The sequence below is a fragment of the Halyomorpha halys genome, unplaced genomic scaffold (genome assembly GCF_000696795.3).
Source record: "Halyomorpha halys isolate HHAL.00 unplaced genomic scaffold, Hhal_1.1 Scaffold253.1, whole genome shotgun sequence".
In the NCBI taxonomy this organism is placed as follows: Eukaryota; Metazoa; Arthropoda; class Insecta; order Hemiptera; family Pentatomidae; genus Halyomorpha; species Halyomorpha halys.
In genome coordinates, this window is record NW_027111492.1 from 124269 (window position 1) to 133483 (window position 9215).

Sequence of the window (9215 nt, forward strand, 5' to 3'; positions counted from 1 at the left end):
ATCTACTTCCTGTAAATTTATTATTAATATTTTATAGAAAATTATGATAACTTATTGGATTAAACTATTTAATTTGTTCCAGTATAACTATGTCATCATCAGAAGAGGTGATCGACCCCAAAAAAGTCAAAAGGTACAATTAAACACACATATTTCTGTTTTAAATTTAAAATTAATAGAATGAAACCAATTCATATTTAGCCAGTTATACAATCTATTTAATTTTATTATATTAATTAAAATGATTCCACAATTTTTTTTCTCAATATAAATAATGATTTTCTCTAATTATTTCAGTGTGACCGTAATTGAATGAGATAAAGGAAAGAACCGGAAGAGGATTGAAAGATCCAAAATGATCCACTAACACTTCAAAACATCTGTTGTGTGGAGTAAATGTATTTTTATTTTCTAAAATACAGAGATGATAATTTAATAAAATATCTCCCTCCCAATTTACCTTATTCTTTTGTATCCACACACAAAATACACCTTAATTATGGCAATTAGTCTTTATTAAACATTATCCAGTTTTGTGGGAACTTTAAACTTTAATTTCTATTCTGGAATTCCATTATTTCAACTGTGCCTAACAGTTGCATTCAAATATTTTGATTTGAAGGTTACAAATGTCTAGGAGTCCTAGATTAGTAAAACTAGAGGTTAAGGATTTAAAAAAAAAAATTTTTAGAATATATAGGAATATAAGAAATTATCCCATAGAGGTAAATCATGAAATGAGAAGTGTTTGCAGGTGAAGGATGGGTTTTGAAATATTTTGGTATCAGATATTTGCACAGGCGGGTTATATTATTGTTGAAATTGTAGGTCAGATGCATTAAAAATATGATATATAACTTTTTTTATAACATTGATTATTTGGTGATAAAGGTATTGGGAAAAATAATTTAGGATTGTTTGATAGACTGAACAAAATAGATAGTATCTTTGTTATGTAGAATTAAAAAAGGGATTTTTTGAAACAAAACAAGATGCAAACATTGTAAGAAGTGACAGAAAATTAAAATAGATGTAAAAAAAAAAATGTAAGAAGATACGCAAAAATGATCCTGTCAGTTTACTTATATATATTATAAAAATTCTAGAAATTAACAAATTTTTGAAATAATTTTGGCAAATTTCATGGAAACTACTACTCTCAGGAAGATAAATGTTATAAACTAATTTATAGTACATTAAATTAGCTTTAATAATATTACTAATTGGCATTTGTACGTGTTAAATATAAATAAATTCAACCGATGTAAATTCAACAAAACAAGGAGAGGTGGGAGTTTTTAGAAAATAGAATAGTAAAAATAAATAAAATACAACTGAAAATAAAAAAAAAAAAAATGAAATAACTGTTATTTTGTAGTTTTGTAAGGTGATGTTTAGATAAAAGCTAACATTTCTTTTTAAAATTATTTTATTTTAGAAATAAATAAAAAATTATTAATTAAATTAGTACAAAAAAAAAAGATGAAATATATTAGGCACTTAAGTTGTTGATAACATAGTCCTCACCTGGTGAAGATAGGTTTTGTTTAAGACTGTTAAGTTTTTATATTTTGTAAATAAGGAAATTGCTAAATAATTAATGTGATGAAATTAATAACTATTCATTCAATTTAGACATGTTGTAATAAATTACTTTAATCAAAACTTGAAGATTGTATGAGATGAAATAAGAAAACAAGGTCTGAGAATGACATTTTGAGAGGAAAATTAAGAGTTCCTCTTCTTATAGACATAGAAGAAACGGTTCTTTTACCGTGTTAAAACGATATAACATATAACATGGTTGAGAGTCTGTTCCTAAGTCTGTTAAATGGAGAATGACATCACGCAACAGTCCACATGAGCTCGTCACCAATTTTTTTTTTTGTTTTTGTGTGAGGTTACTTCCTCATAGTTTGTGTCAGTATTGTTATGGATGTTTTTAAAACTAATAAAGCAATGGATAACAATACTAATAATGTAATGACAGTTTTCAATTAGCCCATCTTGATTCTCTTCCTCACCAGTCAGAAGATCAACAAGGCACTCAGTGGCCAAACTATTACATAACTTTTCATTCAATTTAGACATGTTGTAATAAATTACTTTAATCAAAACTTAAGAGTAAACAATAACATGAAGTTTTGGTAGGAAAGGTTATAAAACAAATTTCTCAGAAAATCCCCAAGGAGCTCTTATGCATTTTACATTTAACATGACTTTAAATAGGGCTGCTGACAATCACTTATAACATTTAACAAGGTAAAACATTTTACATTTAACACATCATGAATACCCCTAATGTAATCTCAATAATACAAACTAATTGCTGCAGGATATTCAGATAACAGAAAGTATTAGGAAAGCACATAAAAAATGGAGTAAAAAAATCAAGAATATGAATGTACATAACTACTTTTATTTTATTTATTTTTATTGGAAATTTGGCAGTTTGAAGTTTCAAAAAATTAATCTTTTTGAAAGAAGTCAGTTATTAATTTTAATTTTTTTTTTTTTGTGAGACTGTTGTGAAATTTAGGGTTTTTATAAATAAAGACAAGAGTGTGTTTTCATAAACAGAGCCAGGGATAGACTGTCTTAGAACAAAGTGTGTTCTCAGCAGTGTCCTAGTGTCACCATCTACCGTTTTATTTTACAAACCAAATAAAACCTATTTTCTATAACAGACTTCTGCTGAAAATTTTTTAATGCTTCTTCTCTCAGACGTTGTTAGAGAAGGACTTACAAAATTTATATTTTACATGTATCTATAAATTAATTAGTTTTGTATTATAGATATTATTTAATTCTAATTCCAACAAAATATATTAGAAACACTTTGATAGGAATTAGATTAACGTATATTGAAAATGTGTAAAAATTTCCACTATGGATTTTCATGGTCTTACAATAACTTGCCTATAGATCAGGAAATGGAAAATCTCCTTTACAAATGTTCACTTTTATTTGAAAACAAAAACTTTATTCCCTGCTGAGTTTTCTTTTAAAAAAACTAACTTTTTTTAATGCTAGATCGGATTATTGAAGTGTTCGGAGTACAGAAGTTCAAATTACCGAGATTACACTGTACTTAAGGATTTATAAAAAATAAATAATTTGTTACAAAAATATCTTGTGATCCTGATCTCTCTTTGGTTATTTTTCTGCAATTTCACCCCCTCAGGCATCATTATCAAGGAAAACTTAAAATATTCATATTTTTTATGAACATTTCTCTCAAAACAAAAAAAATATTTCTATTTTCAACCTTAAAATTGATTTGTCCAAATATTTATTTTTCTTTATTGCAGGTGCAATTTTATCTTTAAAAACAAATATATTTATCAAGAATTAATATTTATCAATTAACAGCACTCTACTTTAACACATTTAAAAAAATTGTAAAAAATGCATACAAATATTTATATTCTAATTTCATCACATTAATTATTTAGCAATTTCCTTATTTACAAAATATAAAAACTTAACAGTCTTAAACAAAACCTATCTTCACCAGGTGAGGACTATGTTATCAACAACTTAAGTGCCTAATATATTTCATCTTTTTTTTTTGTACTAATTTAATTAATAATTTTTTATTTATTTCTAAAATAAAATAATTTTAAAAAGAAATGTTAGCTTTTATCTAAACATCACCTTACAAAACTACAAAATAACAGTTATTTCATTTTTTTTTTTCTTATTTTCAGTTGTATTTTATTTATTTTTACTATTCTATTTTCTAAAAACTCCCACCTCTCCTTGTTTTGTGTTATGTTCTTTCTATTATATTCTTCTTTCTATTGTATCTCTCTTTCTCTCTATTGCATTGTATATAATATGGTAACAACATCATAATAATTTTGTACTAACACAGTATGTATGCAATATGCTTTTTGCATGGTGTATACACAAATTATTTGAAATATACTCACCTTCTACAGGGTTTACTACAGAGGAGAAAACATTAAAAAATAAATACATACACACACACACATATATATATATATATATATATATATGTTACAGTGGTTAGGGGTTCAAAGGGAAACACAATGTTGAATTTTGTTAAAAATGTATATTGCATATTTAAAAAAACAAATAAAATGAAACCTTTAAAATAGAATACACATACATAAACTAGAAAAACAAAGGAACTTGATAAAACTTATAACTACTAAATAGCCAATAATCAGGTAAATAAAATAAAATTAAATTAAATAAACCTGATTTTAATAAAAATAAAATTATCTTAAAATTAGAAATAAAAAAAAATTAAAATTGAGTAAATATAGTGCCATCAGTGACATTAAAAAAAAATATCTTAGTATCTCCCTGGGTGACTGGGATAGTGGGGCCTCTGTCATGTATAAATTCTTCCTGATGTCCTCGTGGAGGAAGATTGAAAAACAACTGTCGGCCAACTGTGACGAGATGAGTTCACAACAGAGTTGGCCAGACTGCTGGCTACTAATACTGTATAGAGAGATAAATACTCCTGAGCCGACAATATGTTCACAATAACTGTAAACCCTGTTATTATTTACATCTCTGCAGCAAAAATAATAACAGAGTGCATATGGCCACCCATAGCTCAGTGGTTAAGACACAGTTTTACCAAATTGATGTCTATTGGCGGTGCCGGTTCGGCCTGGGATGTTGACTTTTTTCATTGAGTGGCGGTCCCACAAAATGAAGAACTTTGTTCTTCATGGTTAGGCAGTCTTGGTCGAAAGAAAGAAAAAAAAAACAGTGCATGTTTACAACCATAACAGATTCATATATTCATTATATTAAATGTACATAACTAATTATTAAATATAGGAGTGCAGTGGTAAGGCACAAGGCTACTAACTCTAAAGATCTGGCTGCGGCAGATAATTATTTCCTGTTATACAGAAGTCGTGAGTCGACCCTGTGGGCTCTAAGGCCCTTCTGAGGTCCACCCAGCCTCTTAAAGAAGGTACCCTTAATTGGGGAAAAATCTGGCGGTTGAGCGTGATCTTGAGAAAAATCACCTTCTTGTTTAAAAAAAGTGTTTCCTTACAAAGCACTGAACCCATGACCCTTAATGAGTCGCTATTATGATCATATAATAGACGAAAAATTGAAGAATTTCAGAAAATTTTCGTTTTTTATTTATTCATTTTTTTAAAGATTATATTAATTTAACATTTAAAAAATTTACATGAATAATGTTCATGAAACGGCTGATTAATGTCGCAGCCATATTGAGATCTCCGAGACAGCAAATATTACTGTTTATTATATTTATATTGTAGCTCTAACTCCTTTAGAGCCATCTCCCTCTCCAATCGCATCTTATTTAATTCAAAATTATTTAAGATTTCCATCTCCCTAAGCCTGAACTCTTGAATCATTTTTTCTCTGTCCAAGTCTATTTTCTGGCTTTCGAGGGCAAGCTGTTCCTCGTCCAGCTTTCGTTTTCTTTCCTCTGTTGCCTTCAAGAACTCCAATCTTTCCCTACGGAAAGCTATTTTGTCTCTTTGCACCTAAAACAATAAAAAAATTGAAACTTTTAAAATGTTTTATAATGGAACTTGCAATTTTATTCTCGAAGATATTTGTATAAATAAAAATTTCATAAACACAAATTTGTTTTTATCGACTAGAAACAAACAGGTATGAACTTATCTTTGTAAAATGACCTTTTTTTTAAAAATTAGAAAATATGGTCACCGTAGAGAGAAAAAATTTATTCAAAGCATGCTTATACCAAGTCAGATTTTTTTTTTTAATCTTATAAAATATAGGCATAGTACAATAAATCATTATTGTTCTTTTATTTTTTTTCTTTCTATACTTTATTAAACCTTTTTTCCATATTTTCTCCCTCAACCCAATACAAATAAAAAAAATTTCATTGACTTCATGTGATAGATCAAAAGGTTAATTAAAATTTTTAAAAAATTTGTAGAAAATCACTTTCATTAACAAACAAACATTACATTATATACATTAAATTACAATATACATAAATACATAAGAATGAATGTATGCATGTTTTATGTATTGACCTGGAGCATATTTTTCGGATTGAGTTGTTAATGTTTTTAAAGGAAACATTTTCCAAAATAATCCCAATTCATCTGCATAATAATTTTGATTGGGAGTTAAATTAAATTTTCTGACCAAATTTTCAATAAGTAACAGGGCTGCAATATTATCACCGCTAAGACTACCAAACTACCAGATACCGTGATTTTTTTTTTTAATTTGTGGAGCCATCCTTGAGAAGCGGAGAATGGCTCCTCAATTTTTAAATTTTCATGAAACCATAAAGCTTTCTCACTCACCATTGGCCCAGAAATAGGAACTTCTTCAGAGGATGTTTGCTCTTCATATACGTATTTTAATGTAGAGTTCGTCATTGTTTCCGAGGGCATGATGTTTGGGCTGACGACGATACAAAGTCAGCATCGTGTTTTTTCTTCTTTAAAATATCACTAACAGTTTGCTAGCCAATTCCTAATTCAGCAACAATTTTTAATGTTTTCACCTTTTTCTGCTCCGTTTATAGTGGTTAATTTCTTTTTAACAACTCTAATGACATGTTTTCTTTTTTGCTACCTTTTGTTAGTTTGTATTTAACTGGAGAGTAAAGCACAAGTAAATAATTTTGTTTTGTAGACAAACAGGTCAGTAGGAGCTTCTTAGGACTTGAAAATATTACCGTTAATAGAATTTAAATTGGACTAGTAATTACCAGAACCATCTTATTTACACGATACCAGCTTGCCATGTTTTTCCATCCATTATTTTTAAGAACAATACATAATTAACAATTATCGTTAAAAATAATATTATGTATTCATTTTTTTAAAATGAATATTATACATATAAAACAAATGGTATAAAAATTAAAAACACATAATTTAAAAAAAAATGGCCCCTTGGAACCCCAGTTAATAGAGACCCGGATAATGGGGGTCCTACTGTACATTGGTCATTGATTAAGTTATAACAAGAGGAACATTTCCTATTATTTACTTTTTACTTTATGAAATTGTTACCTGAGCTAGATATGCATTCGAATTACTCGACTGTAGTCTTGGTCGTACCCGTGTTATGCTGTTGGACGGTGCCGTTTCCGTAAAAAATCTAATATCGTCCAAGGGATTTAATTGCACATGGGAAGGTTCATCCTCTGGCTGTGCAACTGCAACGGGCTCCCCTGTGAGAGTGCTTTCAGTAGTCGTCGCAGGACTGCTACTTACATCAGCGGAATCATGAATAAAGAGTGCATTGGCATTATTTTTGTTTGAAAATATATACTGCAAAAGATCAAAATCTTCACAGAGTTTCAGGAGGTAAGCTGAAAACAAAGATTTTTTTTATGTTGTAATATCCTCTTTTTTTATAAATATTTATTTTCTAAACGTAAATAGTTTTAGTTTAGTTGTTACCATGTATTTCCATCAAAGAACTAACTAATCAACTTAGTCATAGATAGCAAACTATCCAATTTCATTATTCAGAAGTAATGGAGGCAAAAAATAAACTTGTTTCAAATATTCAAGATGACAGCACATGTCCTTCTGAAGTATGTTAAATTGCTGCTATTTTGAGAGGGTATATTGAAATTTTTTTTCAACTTTGGTTGTTTCTCTACCACAATTATAGTACAAATTAATCCAAGAGAAAATAGAAGAGGATAATAATTATCAATGAAGTATTTAGATCATAAATCATTGCAAATAAATCAATACTGTTGTACCACAATCAATGCTTGCATCGACTATTGAGGATTGGTAACAGAGGAAGGAAAAGAGCACTCTTTGTTCGGACGGTGGGAGAGCAGACGTGGCATGCAAAGACATGGATGCCACCTTTATCAACAGTCAATGACAGCATCGTTAAGAAGAAGGCATGAAGAATCAAAAGTCACCAAAGAAGATCATATAATTGGTTAGTTTATACAACCTAGGATTTAATTATTTTCATAAAAGTAGCCATTAATTCATTTGAGTATAATTGTGTTCTGATTGTCTAGAGAACCCGTCCTGAGATAGAGTCAATAATATTTAGTAATTTAAAAAAAAAATTCTCATATCTAGTTAATATTTAATTTATTCATTTACACCTTGTCATCATCAAGTTATATTTTAGATCTGAGACTAATAAAGCCAGTTTAAATCCTTATAATTATTTAAATAAGTTTTAAAATATTACAATGTATAGAGAGAAAAAAAGAAAACATTCTTTACGCTAAGCAAGTTTTTTCATTTACCTCTGGTATTTGATTCTGCATCTTCGGTTACCTCATTACAAGAATTCTTCAACCAATCAAGAGCCTTGTTATAGCATGCTTTAAGGTTCCTTACTTTATCCCTCATCGCTTTCCAGCCGTATTCCTCAAATTGGGAATTTTGCTGAATAATATGATCATAATATACTTGGGCTGTTGGTCTCTAGAAAATTAGAATGTTCGAATTAATTTAAAATCAAATTCTGCAAAAATGTATACACTTGAAAAGGAATCTATTGGGGTTGTCAATGCCTCACCTAATACCTTTTTAAAACTTATTTATTGAAATTAACATCTGCATAAGAAAATTTAATAAATGTTTCAGAACATATGATAATCTTGGGAAGGAACCACCACCCAATTCTACTTCAATCATTGCTTTAAATTAGATCCCATGGGCATCTTCTTTTCAGACACCTCGGAGGATTATCAGGGACTGTTAAGGATGAGAGATTAAGAACTAATGGGTTTGGGTAAGTAAGGATTTAGGAATACATACAATACTGTTTTATACATAAATAATCAAAAGAAGATTTGTTTTATAGAAAAAAATGTCATATTTTATACAATAATTTTTTATTAATGTTTTATATATATCCTGTACATATATATAAATGATTGAATGGATTTTTGAAATACAGAGATAGTCAGGGGAGGGGGGGAGTGTGATCAAAAATAGTTGACAACTGTTTATTAGTCAACCTTTCGCCCCACTTTGCAGGGCTTCATCAGGGCTAAAAAAGATACAAAAAACAACTAAAAAAAATTTGGCAATGTAAGATAATAAGATACAAAAAAGTAAACTAAGGCAGAGTTAAAAATTGTGTAAATATAAATGAAAAGAAAATTATAATTACATAAAAATAAACAAAGAAATACAAATAAGATATAAAATAATAAGTATATGTAAAAAAAAATTAAATACAATTTTTTTTTTCAATTTTTG

General features: G+C 28.5%; 2 protein-coding genes across 5 annotated transcripts in view; one reads left to right on the forward strand and one right to left on the reverse strand.

Annotated features, from left to right (window-relative positions):
* Positions 1–455, forward strand: part of LOC106680315 (uncharacterized) — a 38281-nt gene extending 37826 nt beyond the window's left edge. For all 4 annotated transcript variants that reach the window (XM_014419904.3, XM_014419906.3, XM_014419905.1 and 1 more), the window contains exons 6-7: positions 83–133; positions 298–455. In XM_014419904.3, the coding sequence (XP_014275390.1) occupies positions 83–133; positions 298–316 (70 nt within the window). In that variant the 3' untranslated portion in view covers positions 317–455. The remainder of the gene's footprint in view (positions 1–82; positions 134–297) is intronic.
* Positions 456–4086: 3631 nt separating this feature from the next.
* Positions 4087–9215, reverse strand: part of LOC106680314 (uncharacterized) — a 6100-nt gene continuing 971 nt past the window's right edge. Inside the window, exons 2-4 of the mRNA XM_014419903.2 lie at positions 8252–8432; positions 7035–7336; positions 4087–5513 (exon numbers count right to left, since the gene is read on the reverse strand). Coding sequence (XP_014275389.1) covers positions 5256–5513; positions 7035–7336; positions 8252–8432 — 741 coding nt within the window. The 3' untranslated portion in view covers positions 4087–5255. The remainder of the gene's footprint in view (positions 5514–7034; positions 7337–8251; positions 8433–9215) is intronic.